This window comes from Gambusia affinis, linkage group LG18 (genome assembly GCF_019740435.1).
Source record: "Gambusia affinis linkage group LG18, SWU_Gaff_1.0, whole genome shotgun sequence".
Taxonomy (NCBI): Eukaryota; Metazoa; Chordata; class Actinopteri; order Cyprinodontiformes; family Poeciliidae; genus Gambusia; species Gambusia affinis.
The window spans coordinates 3,332,025-3,348,799 of record NC_057885.1 but is presented as its reverse complement, the minus strand read 5'-3'; the positions used below and the strand labels follow the sequence as shown (position 1 = coordinate 3,348,799).

Sequence of the window (16,775 nt, the reverse complement as noted above, 5' to 3'; positions counted from 1 at the left end):
GCAAATGTAGTAATCCACACTATTCATAGCACACAGGGAGTTACCATCTAAAATGTGTTGTACAAACGAAAATCTAGAAACTAAATGGATAAATTGTGTGTGTGTATATATATATATGTAGAGAGAGAGAGAGAAAGGTGGGTAGAACACCCAAAAATGTACTGAAAGAGGTAGCCCAACTTAAAACATATTTTTCTCAAGACTAAAAAGGATCCAGCCAAGAAATTACTCAAAAATAAAAAAGTAATTTCTTAAAATCTTACTCATGTGCTAACTAATCACATCTGATTAAATATTTTAAAATAATGCAATCAATATGTGCATAATAAAAATAAAAATTGTGTGCATAATAAAAATAAAAATTGTATGCAAATGACGTGGTAACAAAACAGATCCAAGCAAAAGAGACCATTTCCCCAATTTTATTTTTAAGCACACAAAAGAATATAAAACAGTATGCTGTATGTTTGATCATAGTAAAGTACTTCCAGTGCTGAGTGGCCCAGAAAATGGCATTACAATCACAAAATAAGACATCTCACATTAACATAAACTGTGTTTGTCTGTGATCCATTTTTTTTTTCTTCTTCTTTCTAATAAGTTGCTCACAGTCAGTGGAGGATCGAGAAATTTCCGCCAAGAGTAAAGAGTAGTGTAATAAAGTTACACCGAAAATGATTTTTTTTTCCCCCAATAAAAGTTCCTCAATAGTAAATGCAACTGAGTAAATGTTACTAGTTACTTTCCAGCTGTATATGGGTCAGTTCTCTGTGTAAAGCTTTGATGTTATTAGGAGTTTAGAATCAAACACAAAACAGTAAATCTCATCCTAACCAACTGAACATATTTACTAAAATTTAAAGGATGAGCAGTAGTTGTACCTCTGTCACAGGTAAGCCATCCTGGCAAGAGGGCTGTAGCTTCCTATCTGGATATACATGATGACTTTTACATTTACAAGTTATTTTCATTGTGGTGAAAACCAAAAACCTCAAATGTAATATGGTATGAAGGAAGTTGGCTAAATAGAAATGATATTAAAGTCAGACAGACAAATCACCTAATAAGAAAGTTGAAGAGGTTTCTGTTAAACGACAGGTTTTGGTCCCATGACTTTATTATAAAACATCCCAAGTTAGCAACCAGAAACAATGCCATAAAATTGCTAGTCATTCATTAACTTTATAGCACCGAGACACCAAAGTGTTGCAATTCAAACTGTGACAACTCTCGTTCACCTCAAGGGGGCGTGAATGTTGTACTATTGGCGGTTGCTTAGTATTGAACTTGTTTAATCCACATCTTTCAATTAGATTACTTATGAGTCCTCATGTTACTTTACTCACCTTAGCTAAGAGTGCTGTCAATAATAAACCTCTCTAGCTGACAGCTCTTTTCAGAATGAGACGGAACGTCACATTCTTACCAGCTGGTATCAGTTCTAAACAAAAATAATTTGTCACGTTTCATCAGGTCCACGTTGTCTAACATCACACTCACTGCATGTCAACTTTTTCCAACTCAATTTGTTAGCTGTAATGTTTTATTGTGCTAATGTGGTCCCGAGTTCATCCAACTGAGGCAAAGCTAAGGTTGGCAGAAAGAACAGCTTTCTTCTTCTGGGCTGTTCCGAAACAAGGTTACCTGGGTTCATACAGGAACGCTGAGCAGCCAGCAGGGGGCGCACCCGCTGCTGTGTGAAGAAAGAAACATTAGTGAAACTGCGAGCTACTGTGGCAAGGTGGAAAACAGATGCAACCATTCAATGCCAGGAGCAGGTAGTTAGTGCTGTCAGTCAAGATTGTGTACATGCTGCTAAATGTGTTACAGACTTACCTTTCAAGGAAGTGTTTATCTGCAGTCAGCAGTTTCCATGCTCACTAGTGCCAGGAAGAAGCTGTAGCATAGCAGAGAGGAAGAGGGAGGGAGCAGCACTTCTATGAGCATGATTGACAGCGCTACGACCCTCCTCCTGACTTTGATTGGCTGTTTATGAGAGCAGCGTATTTCTGCAGTTACAACTGGGAGCACTGGGAGAAGGTGGAGGAGATGGGTTTTTTTTTTTCCCAGATTACCTTTCATATCATACTGTTATGCCAGTGACATTTTCAGCAGATATTTAAAAGTTACCTATTATGTTTCCTTAAACAGGTTGGGTCTATACAAAGAAGGTTCATTACGGTTTTTGCACAAAATCATTTTGAGATAATGAAACCTCAGTCTGCACAGTTCTGCCAGTTCTTTCCAGTTCCTTTCAGAATGAGCTGTTGCAGAGCGTCTTGTCACTTTAAAGCCAAATAACTTGCTGCTGGCCACACCCTCCAACAAAATGTAAAATTGGCTGCAGAAGAAGAGCATCCTGCACAACCAACAGGAAGGCAATTTCTAAGCAATTAGTCAACAACAAAACTTTAGTTTTTTCCAGAAGCTGCTGTACATATATAGCAGTAAAACCAGCTGACCAAAGGTGCTGGAGCTCAGCTTGGGTTGCTAGGTGACGGGTTGGGCTTTGATGGGGTTGACAGGTGAGGGACAGTGCCTGCTAATTTGTGATGTTACATTCTGGAGGTTTTAGAGAAGTCTCATTGTCCAGACACCAAAAAACATCAACTTATTGCCGGGGTGTTTTTTTTAAGCACTTGGACTTAGAAGTAGTAGAAACATAAATGGAAGTACAAAAATATGCAAAAGGAGAAATTTGCGTAATACATCCCCTTTAAATAACTTTTTGTTTTATAATAGTTACGCCTCTATAACACTAAAACCCAGAACCAACAGCCAGTGAAGATATGGACCTCTCTCACATCTCCATTTTGGTTTTGTACTGCAGTCAACTCAAGCTAATGGGTCAAGAAACGATTGAATGTCTTGGGTTCATTTTCATTGATGAAGTTTATCATTTTTGCTTTTCGGTGAGATTACATAAACAAAGTGGAATCTTCAACTATCAAGAAGCGTAGAATGAACAAGTCTGACAGTTTATCAGCAATTCTAGATTAAGGAACAATTTGAATGAAGACAGAAAACGAATCGGAACAAAACTCTAACCTCAGTCCTGAGCCGGTTCTGAGCATGTTGAATGTCCGTTGTCATGGAGATAGCTGGAGGCACATGGCTTGAACTCTAATACGCCAACGAGAACTCAGTCTTTACAGCCATCATTTTAGGTCATTGAGAATGATTTGTTTTCACCTGACCTGCCTGGAATAAACCTGCTTCTGGACTCTGTGACTTCACGCAGTCCTCCGATGTTCTGACCCGGTCCTCGTTCACATTCAGTTGTGATCGGCAGGCCTACATCCAGGCCTGGCTTTGCTTGTTTGACAAGCGCTTTATATCAGCCTGCAAGCCTGCCTCAGTATGACTAAAATCACAGCGAAGCTTCAAACTGTGTCACATCTGTAACAATCAGAACATGCACTGCTCCTCCAGGCACATAAAAGTTAAATATAGCCCATTACCATTATCCCACACTTAGATAATGCAGACACACACACACACACACGCACACACGCACACAAAAAAGAGAGCCAAAGGGCCAGTCCAATGCAAAGATCCACTGAGTCTTAACCCCAGAGGAAATGTTGCTCCAGGATCCCAGAGTCCAAACTGTCCTGCCTCCTTCTGCCTTTTGTCTCAAACTTCGTACAGTTTCACTGGGACTACGCCAAGCCCATCTCCTCCAATACACTCCTGGGAGACTCGTCCTCCTGCAAACAGCAAAAAAGCCCCAAATGAAAACAGAACACTGCTGCATTATCCACATAAAAGTAAAGACAAATGGAGATAATGTCCCTTCTATCTGTAGCCATCGCAAGAGAAAATGTAAGAACCGGAGCAACAAAGTTGTTTTAGGTGCTGATGGGATGTTGATTATATTATTAACATTAATATTATTATTATTATCCATGCCAATAAAAATATATCAAACTAGGAAGACTATCAGAGGATTAACAATGTGAGCGACTAAAAGAAAGGCAGGGAGGGATGAAAAACAGAAAGGAAAAGGAAACAGAGCTGTAGAAGATATTAATTCCTAGTGAGCAGAGTGATCTGGATCTTTCTGCTCCACCAGCAGTCTGATGGATATCTTTGGCTGTGTTGATCAAAAACATGGGCAAAGTACAGACTGAAGCTGGATGGGTTACTCTGCACTGCTACAATGCAAACACATTCATTGTATAACATGGGCACTGCTGGTTTCTTTGATAACTGGGCTTTCTGATAAAAATCCAGAACCAAAATGGTCAAAATTTGCAAACTGCTACTTATTCCACAATAGTGCCGACATCCAGGCCTGCATAGTAAACGCCTGAAGAAAGTATTTCTAGCATTAAAGAGACGTTTGGAAAACAAACACAGTTTAGCCCGTAAAGACTGATGCTTCTAATGCTGCTTATTCAAATAGGTTTTGCATTCACTCGTGTCATTGAATAAAGATATTAGAAACTACCAAACGCTTTATGAAAAAAAAAGATTTCACAGTTAGACACTACAGTCTTTCCGATAAAGCAGTCAGTCTCTGATCTGTCTCCTATCAATCACAAATCAAACCAGCTTATCTCAGCTCATGTGAGCTGGCACCACTGGACCAAATGAATCATGGAGTGAAGCTCAGTTTGCTGCAATCTAGTCACAAAGTCCAGTAATTTTAAACACATAAAAGACAATATAGGTTTACTACAAACTCTGACTTCACAAAGCCAGAAAAAGAAAAATAGTGAAAAGGGAAGAAAGAGTCACAGCATGTAAATACAGATTTGGATCATGTTTAGAGAAATAATGACTGCCAGAAGTGTTTTTAACAGTAATTTTCTAAACACTGGCTGACTGGGTGAAGGAGGACGGTGTTACCTCCTGCAGCAGATCAGCTTGTTCGATGGCTTTGAGGACGCTCTTCTTGGATGTGTCCTGGATCTCTCCTCCCATCAGGAACTCGTCTAAAATGAAGTACGCCTTCTCAAAGTTAAAGATTATGTCCAGCTCACACACCTGCAAAGATACACAGCAAACAGCTTTACAATCAGGCTTTCACAGAACCATTAATATTCAGAAACAGAGAGTGCTTCAGTTCTGTGACTCACACTGCCAAAGTATTTATCCAGCAGCTCTACAAAGCGGTGGATGATCTCCAGTGTAATCAGCTCGTTGTCCTGCTCTTCAATAGCGCAACAAAAATACAGGCTGGCATACCTGGGTGGGTATAAACATAGGAGAAGAACGATTACATCTGGAAGATGGTCAAAATGAATAAAATCGGTCTGAAAAATACATGTCACTCCATGAATGTGAAAATGTAAATCATTTACTCATTTGTTCTAGACAAAAAAAAGACAAAATGAATCAATCCAAATATCACAAAGCAGGACATCAACTCAGGGTTTCCCCCCAGTGTAGTACGAGCCAAGTAGGCTGCCAGACTTTACTCCCCCCACCTCATTTCATTCAAACTGGACACAGGTTCACCTGTACAGACATTTACATCAACCCTCGGTGAGGACTGATGTTTCTTTAGAGGATTCTTCATCAATGTTTGAGTGAAGTTTAACAGCCTGAGCTCAACGTGAGCCGCAAACATAACCTCTAGTCGCGCTTTCAGAGCTGTGGGTTGAGCGTATATCTACTGAAGCGCCAGTCGGTATTAAAAATGACTAACAACTTGAAATGGAAAAAAAAGGGAGTTTGTTTTAGTACCTTTTATAGACAATCTTAAGGTCCCTCCATTCAAGGAAACTGCACATCTTTGGTTTGCGGGCAAGAACTATCTGCATCAGCTCCCTGACCATCTTCTTTTTGTCTCGTTCCGCAGTAGCCGTGTACCATTTCTGCAGCCGCAGCTTCCCCTGCCGACTGAACAGCAGCATGAATCGCATCTAGAGGGAAACGGAGATATCATTAATCTTATTTTATTTTTAGCGTGTCCTGTACAGCAGTGTGGCACTCAGAATTGCTGTCTGAGTGCCAAGATGAAGCACAACGTTTACTTTGGCAACATTGGCTTTCACCATAATGCTGCATTTGCCTGTGAATAGATAATGCTCCATTTAATATAGACAAGAAACTTTAATTAGAAGCCGCTTTGTGTTTATTTCAAATGTAATGAACACAGAGACGAAAAAGAACGGAGAGCTGTGAGGAAAACGTTTAAAGGGAAAGAAGGAGATAAGAGTTGACGAGAGAAAGAAGCTGAGGTTGGCCTTTCTGACCAACACAAATGTGGTGTTGGTCATTTTATGCAGCACAACAGCAAATGGATAAAACAATTAGTTGATGTGGAAAATATTTGGGTCAATTTACTTCTTGAAAATGGGGTTAAAATGAAACAGAGACCTTTAGAAAAGCTTGATGTAAAAAGACTTTACATCAGTAAAAGCCTGCAGAAGCTAAGACTAGCTTGTGTTTTTGCCCCTAGTCAAAGTAAAAAATGTATTGCTTGTTCGTTTGTCTTTTAAAGCGCCCGGCAGTCAAAACTCGCCTTATGTCTCGTCTGGCTTGGAAACAAACACCTTTAGCCCCCCAGAATGAGCTGGAGAGAGTGTTTCCTTCCTGGACCTGTTGCCCCACAACCTGATCTCACATCATTAAAAGACAAGGGATGCATTACTGGACTGAGTTGGAATAAATGGAAGTGTTTTTGTACCTGTCTATATTATTGAATTGATCTAATAATGATTCCCTGCATGCACATCAGATCTGTTCACTTTGTGAAGTACCTTTCCATTTATTACAGAAGGAAAAAACACTCAAAGTTAGTAACTGCGAGTATCATTTAGGTTTTTAGAATTAAGTCCAATTAAACACAACATCAATCAGATGCTTCTAGGAAAGAGACTGTGTTCTATGGACGTTCATTCTCCAGCTGCTCTGTTTTATCCTTTCACCACTCCGACTCTGTCACAGATTCTAGATTATGAAATATTAGGTAAAGGTGGACGTATTATACAAGGAATACAAACTTGGAAATGCTATCTTTAACTATAATCATTTTGTCTTTGCTTTAGAAAAAAAAGAGAAAACTTTTTGTAAGCGTTTTGCTATATAACAACATCTCGCAACATTTTCTGATGAACAGAAAAGCTACTTATAAAGAGATTAAGTGAGTGACAAGCTCACTGATAGGTCAGTGAATCCTATGGTCATTTGATTTTCCTTTTAAGAAATGGATATTAAAAAATAAGAAATAAGTGGGGTATTTTTGCTTGTTTTTAAAGTTCAAAAATGAAAATGAAAATACAAAGCATTCTTCTTTTTCAGAAACCATAAAAAAGCCGACACACTTGACTTGTATCCAATTAAATCCACTGACAGAACTGAAGATCAGACAGCATGTAATGATTGACAGAACCTTCCAGTTTTGAATAGTTTGTGTGAGAATGGCTCGAGATCACAGCTGAGAGTTTTTACCCATAAGCGAAATCTATGAAATAACAAATATTTTAATCTTTGTATGTGCGGATTGTTGCCAATATCTGGTGTGATTCTATGTCAATGGTCCCAGTAGGAATATGTCTACTGAGAAAAACATTGACGTGTACATCCAATACTCATTTTACATGCTGTATAAATGACAACCAAAATGTGAATTATTATTATTAGTGAAAACCACACATTTAAATAAGATCCGTTTCTGAGGCTTTTAAACGGGACTGCAGGGGAATCTGGAAACTTCAGCAGATAATATTCCAAACTGTCAGGTCTATGGTGAATATTAGCAATACCGAGGCTGATTGGAACAGTTAACACGGCTGCTCTGTTTTCACCCGTTCTGCTGCCTAAAATGTCGAAGGCCTGTTGGCTGACTACAGCCAGGTAAACGTAGAGCAGGTGGGCACTTCCTGGAAACATACACCTTGCTAGCATTAGCACAGTTTAGCTTCCCTCTCATTCAACCTGGTGAGGGACAATAACTTACCATTCTGCAAGATTTTCGAACGTCTCTCGAACGTTACAGCCTCTCACTTCCGATTCCGATTTACAGTTTGCACAGCGGCTAATGCTGAAGGTCCATTGCAGTCTGGTGTTCCTAAAAAATTCAACGAAACGCAAATACAGCACTGCCGTGAAACGTCCACCACTGAGCACTTCCGCCTATACTGATCATGCGCACACCGACGTATAAATTATAATTACCACCACCTTTATTATTATTATTATTATTATTTTTATTATTATTATTATTATTATTATTATTATTATTATTATTATTATTATTATTATTATTATTATAACATATAAAACTCACTTTTTTCGTTCAACTAAAATCGTCTGCACATTAAGACTCAAAGATATTATCTGCTATTACAGTGACAGAACATTGTAATTTTGAACATGTGCTAAATTTTGCGATCATAAAATTGTCACTCATGAACAAAGCTTTGCAAACTCGATACCTACTACTAATTTTCTGTTTGAACTAATATTTCTGATTGAATCCCTCAAATTGATTAACAACAAAAAGAGCAATGTTATTTCTAATTACAAAAATATTTTTCTCAAAACCTTGAATGATTTTATTTTTCTTAGTCATTTACTTTTGTGTTTTCTGTATTGTTTTTCATCTTTCTTTTCTTTTTTTCTAGATTGAGATATTTTGTATTATTGTTGTTCTTGTATTTTTCTTAAAATATGTATTTCTGTTTATCTTGCTTAAATTTGCCCTATGATTATCACACAATGGACTCTTTACATATTACACATAAATTTTATTTTCAGTAGTAATAAATAGTAGTTGTAATACCATACAAACTACAGACATAGTCCAAACTGAAATTGCACTACTTTACTATTCTCAAGACTCAGTTTTTAAAGTAAGGAAATTGCTAAAGTTTGGTGAAAATACTGATACACTTCCTACCTGGCGCCTTAGGAACGCTGACAGCAAACTGAACCCTCAGTGCAGTGGAGAGTCGTTTCACCTTTGCCTTTGATTCCACAACACCAGAATGTTATTTGAAAATACACATATGGCTCTGCTCTGCTTGGTCAGTGAAAAAATGATGATGCAAATAGGGAGGATTCTTTAATGCAGGACTTCTGTGTGTAACCAGCTTCTGTTAGGAGAGGAAACGGCTGAGATATGTCAGAGAGGACAGTGTGAGGTATCTGGGGAATCTAGCTGGGTACATTCACCAATGGAGTCCCCATGACCTCAGATTACGACACGTATCCTCCTAATGTCATGTGCCAAACGATCAGTGTTTACTCACTCTATGTGTACTGACTTTGTGTAAACTTTAGCACAATAGCTCCAAGTCACACAGTGGGAAAACAAAACCTCTGTGACTTTAAAGAAAAGAACAAAAAAAGGCGGACACAACGTATACCTACATATTTTTTAATATCAGCTCTCATCCTACATATTGTATAGAGACTGTGAGGTCAGTGGTATATTAACAGAGAAAATCTTCAAAACATGTAATTATCTGAAAACAAATTAGCCAAAATTATTGTTTTTACAAATACATCACGTTGAAAGGAATCCCATTTTAAATACTAATACTATTTTATGTGGTGTTGTCCTTCAACTCTTCTGGAAAGAGCCAATTAACAAATGCAGTCGGCTGTCAAGGGATTTGACAGACACAACCTGGTGCAGCTTGTGCCCCTGAAGTGGTTATGAAAAATGGAGAAAAGAAGTGCAGGATCAGCGAAAGCCGCTCCAGTGAAAAGTGATTTAATTCAGGTTGAAGTCAAAACTTTGTGCAGACCAGTTAAATTCTTACACATTGAGGAATGAACACTTCTTCCAAAAAATAATTGTTTCACCCTTAAAGCATCCTCCATATCTACAGTAGATGATTGATTATTTTTTTACACCAGAGGCAGGGGAAATAATTAGAACACTTGCATTCAACCATTTGGAGAGAGTGTCTGGACACAACAGGAAGTTGAGGCAATGACTTCTCATCTTGAGCCTGGTTCTGTGTAAAAACAGTTGATTCCATTAAAAACTTAAATAGACTCAAGTAACAGCTCTACCCATTACAATTGTTAATGGAGGGCTACAAGGCAGATTTAAAACATTGGCCAGTTGTGCATCAATTTGCTCATCTTCATCTTTCTCCAAAAGCAAATTGAAATGATTTCAATAATTTGAGCTGCAATAACTTTTCTGATGGATCAAATAACTCAGACAACCTTTACTGCCCTCCTTCATCAGTATGTGTTTGGTACGGCCCGGTCACCAGTTCACCCGTTTTCCTTCCTTGGACCATATTTATTTGATCTTGCAGAAAGAACACTTCATGGCAGTTACAGCTGTCCAGGCTGATCACCCTTTGCGCTTAAAGTGAAAAATAATTGAATGATTTTGAAAGCATATGTGCTGTTGACATTTTTGAAAAACCGATTAAGTTAAGACTTCGTTTTTTCATTGGCTTTAGTCAAAGTCAACAAAATTCTTCTTCATTTTTGGTTGCAAATGTCAACTCACGAGACCATTTATGATTCCATTCATTTTTAATGAAACCAATCCAAAAATACACATACATGTAATGAGACACAAATCAGATAAAAAATACTTAATGTTTTGGTACAAATGCAGACATGTCTCTAAAGGTGCAACACTGTCATTAGCAATAGTAGCATCTCACTTTGCTTCAGTTTGAATGTAGAAAAATAAATAAACAGTTTAGATATAAAAACGTTCTCATGGAAAGTCAAAGCAGCCCCAAGTATCAGTCATTATAAATAAGGGTGTCAGTGAATTGAACCATCGCTGACACATGTAGAGTCACTGAGTGTCACAGGTCCGTAGGTCATCATGAGGAGTTATAAACAGTAGTAGTCACAGTGCGGATAAGAGAAAGTGTGCTGAGTGTTACTGCTGAGGTTGGTTCAACTGACCCATGAAGAGAATAGCACCTGAAAAGAAACGAGAAAACAATCAGAATCAATCTTCTCTACTGGTCTTTTATTTTATGGGAATATATAAAACATATTTAGGGCTGTTACCAGTTTGCTTATGCTGAATGAGGAAGAGGAAAGGTCGGTCCAGTGTGATCTCCTGAACTGCCATACGGGAGAACATGACAGCAGCTAACAAAGACAAGAAGAGAAAAAAAAATCAAATTGATCAGTCAATCATTTCCGTTCAGACTTTACAGAAACCTCATTCTGAACACTGATTATTGTAGTGTGTTGTCTGTGTGAGCCAGCAGTCAGCATGAGAAACTATCAATGGGAGGATTTATAGTTTATAATCTTAGACCGAAATGAGTGATAGTTTTGAGAATACTTTAACCTGGATTATTTCTTATTCTCACTCTCACTCCTACGTCCAAAGGAAAGTTTGCACAATGTATCTGTAAATACCTTTATCCGCCACAAGTGTATATTAACTTTGTGTTGTTTTGCAATAAAATGCATCCACTCTGACTTGGTTCGATTCTTGCTGTCAACAGATTGTCAGAGTTGAAATGACTTCCAGCAGTCACAGGCTCACCCTGGATCCTTCATGTGTTTGGAAAAATCTCTGAACTCAAACTTTTGCAGCTAAGTTAAAAATATCACAGTCGTGTGTGTGTATAGGCATGTCTGCGTGTGTGTGTGTGTGTGTGTATGCGTGTGTGTGGGCGTGTCTGCGTGTGTGTGAGTCGATGAATGAATGAGGACCATTGTAAATAGCAGCACCATTTATTGTTGACCTGAAAATTGTTATGGAACTCCAACTTCAAAACATTGTGTTAATTTGTTACATAGCAATTGAATTTATGGTTGTTTAACATATAAAAACTGAATAAACTTAATATATTTATTTGAATATACTTAATTAGATTACTTGTAACAAATTAACTCTTTTTTTTTATTTATTATTTTTAAGTTAGATGACCTGTTTTCATTTCAATATGAAATATTCAGTGAGGAGTCTACCTGTTACTGATGCTCCCTTGGTTCCACGCTCGTCCACCTCAATCTTCACTCTCTGCAGCACTTTTGAAATGCAAAGCCTCTCATCAGCTGGTGTAAAAAAAAAATGGAAACGGATCAGACACAAAGTGTATAAATCGCCTTCTTTTATTTTGTTATAGAAAAGCTGCACAAACCAAAGCTATTCCACAAAAAAAGCGATTAGTACAAAGCAGAATATGTAAAGGAGAGGTATTGTTGGCTACAACCAATGGAATGATCTGAAAGTTAATAAGGAGTTTTACATTCATGTGGAACAAGAGTCTGTTGAGTAAAGCTTCAAACAAACATCAACTTACATGTTATCCGTGTAAAGTCAGCAGTCGCCAGGTTGAACACGCCTCCAAGTCCCATTTTAAGTAGAGCACTTTTCATATTTATGTCAGAGTTTAGAGAAAACCTGAAGAAACACACATTCTTTAGTTTGCTAACAGAGGCTTAACATGCGACAAGAGAAGCAAACGAATGTAGTCCATGGCCACAGGCCTTCTTCCTCACCTGGGGAGAGCCAGCTGTCTGTTGACCTTCCTCAGCTCTGACCTCCACTGCTGAATCTTCTGGCTGCTCAGATCCTTACTGAGGACACTCAGAGGAATTTCGGGCTCAAAGGGTGAAACCAGGAGCATACTCAGTGAGTCACCCTCATACGGCACCTCTATCACATCGTAATCCACCCCATCAGCAGTTACAAATTCACCTGAGGATTTAGAAGGAATAAAAAGGTAGAATTTTGCGTTTGGGTTGGGAAGAACAAATAAAGATGTTTTCTTCTAGAACCTGCAGTTTAGATCGTTGGCACAGCGTACCATAGTTGAAGAGGTTCGTGAGTTTCATCATGTGTACAGGAACAGTGCTGCCATTGGCACAATGAAACATTCTCTCCTGTGTTAGTTTGGGGTCAAAGGGAACTTTCCACAGACGCTGGAAGTGGAGAGCATTAAGGAAGACCAGGCGAGTCTCATCGTCCAGGGATCCAGAGGACAAGAACTCTGGGATGGCACCTACAGGAAGGAAGAATACATTCCACTTAGCTGTTGATATAAAATGCTTCATTAACCATAAGAGACTTCAGGGACTGGTGCTGTGGAAGGGTGTGCCTGCCTCTCAGAACTTTGAACAAAACAGAAATCTCAGAACAGAACTTTGTTGAAATTTATTGAACTGTCTGTGAACTTGTGTCCTTAAAGGTTTCTCAGTGTACTTTTGGTTTTCTCTTAGCATCTATGTTTTGGTTGTATTATTGAGTTCCTTGATGTGCCTGAAAGGTCAGGGTATTTGACCAGTCTGTCATCTATCTGAAGCTGTGATGAAAGAAACTCTGGACATGAGAGTTTCCCCTTCTGTGCCCTAAATCTTGGTCTTCTACTTTTAACCAGTACTCCAAGAGTTCTGCCTCTCTGAAGATGGTTGATAGCTGTTAACAGACAGAAGTTAGTACCTGCAGTGTGATCTGAGACCCACGCATTGATAATGCTGACAGCCTGTTCTGGTTTGGTGAAATCCATCTGGTGAGGGTGAGTCTGGAAGGTCTTGGCCAGGGCCCGGCGGAATCGCTTCTCCAGACTCATCTTCCGCTCCACCATCACCCCGCTGGCTATCTCCACCCCATCCTCACTCGCCAGATCGCGTTGCAGGAGGCGCTGCTGCCGAGGCATTCCTCGCCCTGCAAGAGGAGCATTTTTGGTTTAGCTGACACAAAACAATAATGTGGACATGCTAGGAGGAGATGCAAGAGGGGAGGCAGCAAATGGCTGATTCCAATCCACAAAACAAGAACTTGTTGACTTGATTAGATGTCCTTACCTTAAATTGATACGGTTATAGATTTTGAGATACATGTTTAGGGTAATGTTGCAGTTGATCTAACAGATCTGAGGTACTTCAGGACTTTAGCACTTCTGTACTTCATTTATTTACCACTCACCTTGTAGAGAAAAGCCCATAGCTGCAGTCAAGGCACTGTGTGTGTTTCCATTCGCGCCAAGCTGAGCCATGGCCATAATGCTCGCCATGCCATAGGGGGAGAACGCCAGGTTTGTGTCTGCAGCGTCCGTAGCGAGCTGAGAGAAAACCTTCAGTCCGAAGTCTGTCTGCTTATCTTGCAGAGACCCGAGGGCCCCACTGCTGAGGGCCAGCAGCACAAATATGCTCACACAGATCATGCTGGGGAGACAGAACCAGAAAAAAAAGCTGTGGTTGTCTGCATAAAAACTGAATGTTTGTATAAACCACTCACGTCTTCTACTGACTGCACACTGCACTGTTTAAACTGCTCTGACTCATCCTAACACACACCTGTAAGATGTTACAGACATGGGAACATCTAATAGAAATGACGCAAGATTTCAAAAGAAAATATTTTTTTAAAATTGAGCATGAATTCTTAAAAGTTATAAACATGTTAGTTTGACACAGTACTATAAATCTGTGGTATCTTACATTGTTCAGCATTGATTAAAAAACTGTCCTTAATCTTTATGGTTAATAGATGTAAGATTTCATAACAGGAGGAAAACAATAAAGAATCTATATCAGTAATATGACAATAAGCATTCTAAATTAGTGCATTTTGCTTTTATTAAAATATTTTAAATGTATTTTAAACTCATTCCTTCTTAGAAATACATAGCTGAGCCTGGGTGTGAGACACACCCACATTAGTGTGTGTCCAGCTTATTTCTATGGTCAAGTTTTCAAATTCAAACAAAGGCCACCGACAGTGGTCGTATTTATGGAGATGAACTTCTGTTTCCGTGTGTATTACAAAGAAGCAAACAAACAAACAAACAAACAAACAAACAGAAACAAAAAGGCACTAAAGATATTTCTGGAAAAATCTAACTAATTGAAATGTCAGATTTCAAATACAACCATCTAAACATTTGCCTGCATCGATTTAACAGCTGACTGTGATTCTTACCTTTGGCTTGGATTCAGAAATAAAACTGGAGCTGTCTGCTGCTGCTGCTGCTGCTTCACTCTGAAGAACTGAACCAATCTGTCTTTTTGTACTGTAGGCATAACCCCGCCCCACTCCTCAACACACACACACACGTGTACGTGCACACACAGAAAAGCCATTAGACACTCTGATGTCATCTTGATGCTGTCTGGAGACACTTCCTTTTTACGAACACACAGCCTTTCCAATGCCTCTACTGACTAAAGCATGACAGAGCATATGGAAAGTTGGAGAACTGTTTTTCAGCTTAAACTTGTACGAATCTCTGTGCCCCTGTGAGTCATGCAGGAGAAATGGACGGGAAATTCATGGATTTTCTTTGTCCCTGAACGTCTGAAAGAGATAAAAGTTGCTGAAGTGAGGAATAAATAAACTGTCTGACAATTTATTCTCACGGCTTTCTCCCTTGAGAAATAAACATTCAAGATTAAAGCACACGGCCATGCCTTGAATGTTTTTTTTTTCTTCTTTTGTTATGAAATTCTTGATGCATTTATTTGTTAGTAACGTCATGATTAATGCCACCATATGTGATCTTTTAAGTATAAAAAACACAAATAAAACATTAAAGTGCATTCAAATAAGATTTGGAGCAGTTGATACTAAAGTTCAGGGACTTTTTTTTTTCTTAACCCAAAACAGTTTTTACCACCTGGAGTGGACTGCAGTGCGTCGCCTTTAACTAGATCCAGTAGAGGGGCGGCCCAAAACAAAAACAGGCACAATAACACACACGATAACTCCCCCACCATTCTCACACAGACATTCACACCAATTCACCCAACGTAAACACACACAAAAATGGACGTCATATTCCCACTTGCACTCCCCAAACAAACTCTGTGCCGGCAGATCCAGGTAACATCCCCCCAGTGGGACAACATGTCCCAGAAAGAGGAGCTGCTTCCCTCCTTTCTGGGGTGGAGAGGAGCAGAGCGCCCAAACCTCCGCAGCAGCCTGGACGACGGCCGGACAACCAGCCGTAAGAAAACCAGCCGATCTGTGTGAAAGTTTCATTAAACACCAGGTAAGGAAGAAAACCCTCACCAACACTCCCCTCAGAGCAAAGATTAAAAAAACAAAGAGCAGCAGCAACTGGTCAATGCAGGAACTTCCTCTTAGATCTACCTAGACTGTTAGCGACACACATGAACGGCCACACACACACACACACACACACACACACACCCCAGTCCATTAGACCCAGGAAGAGCAACATGGTCAAATTGGCAGCCAGATATTGTTAAACTAATTTTTATTTTATTTACTTAACCTTTATTTAACCAGGTAATTTTCAGCAACCACATGTTCACATTAAAACATTACGTAACAGAACACAGAATATTATCAAAAAACACAGAGAGACAATAATAAAAATACAGCCACATTCATACTGATTAAATATACTATACCACACCAACAGTGTTTAAAAGCAGGTCCATTGATCATGTACTGGGGTTTTTACTGAGTTGATCATGTTTTTATATTTAAGTTAGAGTTTTGACTACAGAAGAAACTAAAGAAGAGCTGCAACATAATTAAAACAAAAACCTCGTCTCTCTCTGACATATGTGAATTTTTCTTGTTCTTTACATGCAAAACAAGACAGACAATGTAATAGTCAGGTTGAGTTTCCCGACCACATGCAGAATCACACGCTACAGACATGCTAAAAGGCTGAAGGGTTTATTTACAAGAATTTTCACACAGAATAAGAAATGTGCTGATGTGATTCTGTTTGTCCTCAGGATCCAGGAGCTGTTTTGTCTGGAGGACGACAGGATGAATTATGCAGAATGATGAGCTGCTCTGACTAATCATGAAATTTTCCTGCGCACAGTAAAGATCCAAGAGTTCTAGTTATTTGTGGGGAATTAACTGTAATGCCTCTGTGTTACAGCCATCT

General features: G+C 39.0%; 2 protein-coding genes across 3 annotated transcripts; both read right to left on the bottom strand.

Moving 5' to 3' along the window:
* Window positions 1-2,873: 2,873 nt before the first annotated feature.
* On the bottom strand, window positions 2,874-9,150 carry ap1s1 (adaptor related protein complex 1 subunit sigma 1). Of its 2 annotated transcripts, XM_044097902.1 has the most exons (6): window positions 8,855-9,150; window positions 7,913-8,023; window positions 5,695-5,873; window positions 5,085-5,193; window positions 4,855-4,992; window positions 2,874-3,710 (listed from the first exon to the last, which is right to left on the bottom strand). In XM_044097902.1, the coding sequence occupies exons 2-6, from the start codon at window positions 7,913-7,915 to the stop codon at window positions 3,663-3,665; spliced, it is 477 nt and encodes a 158-aa protein (XP_043953837.1). In that variant the 5' UTR covers window positions 7,916-8,023; window positions 8,855-9,150; the 3' UTR covers window positions 2,874-3,662. The 2 variants fall into 2 exon arrangements, with proteins under 2 accessions (XP_043953837.1, XP_043953836.1); XM_044097901.1 differs by lacking the exon at window positions 8,855-9,150 and having other exon boundaries at window positions 7,913-8,105.
* A 1,213-nt stretch (window positions 9,151-10,363) lies between these two features.
* On the bottom strand, window positions 10,364-14,943 carry serpine1 (serpin peptidase inhibitor, clade E (nexin, plasminogen activator inhibitor type 1), member 1). Its single transcript, XM_044097900.1, has 9 exons — window positions 14,828-14,943; window positions 13,832-14,070; window positions 13,346-13,570; window positions 12,714-12,908; window positions 12,406-12,604; window positions 12,207-12,307; window positions 11,872-11,958; window positions 10,954-11,037; window positions 10,364-10,863 (listed from the first exon to the last, which is right to left on the bottom strand). The coding sequence occupies exons 1-9, from the start codon at window positions 14,926-14,928 to the stop codon at window positions 10,820-10,822; spliced, it is 1,275 nt and encodes a 424-aa protein (XP_043953835.1). The 5' UTR covers window positions 14,929-14,943; the 3' UTR covers window positions 10,364-10,819.
* Window positions 14,944-16,775: the final 1,832 nt, after the last annotated feature.

Excerpts from the sequence above, each read along its gene's own strand:
- serpine1 (XM_044097900.1), bottom strand. The coding sequence starts at position 14,928 with ATGCCTACAGTACAAAAAGACAGATTGGTTCAGTTCTTCAGAGTGAAG. Across the intron at positions 12,605-12,713 it reads CACGAACCTCTTCAACTATG|GTGAATTTGTAACTGCTGAT; the intron begins GTACGCTGTGCC and ends CTAAATCCTCAG. Across the intron at positions 11,959-12,206 it reads TGACTTTACACGGATAACAT|CTGATGAGAGGCTTTGCATT; the intron begins GTAAGTTGATGT and ends TTTTTACACCAG.
- ap1s1 (XM_044097902.1), bottom strand. Across the intron at positions 4,993-5,084 it reads TGGATAAATACTTTGGCAGT|GTGTGTGAGCTGGACATAAT; the intron begins GTGAGTCACAGA and ends GTATCTTTGCAG. Across the intron at positions 3,711-4,854 it reads AAGCTGATCTGCTGCAGGAG|GAGGACGAGTCTCCCAGGAG; the intron begins GTAACACCGTCC and ends TGCTGTTTGCAG.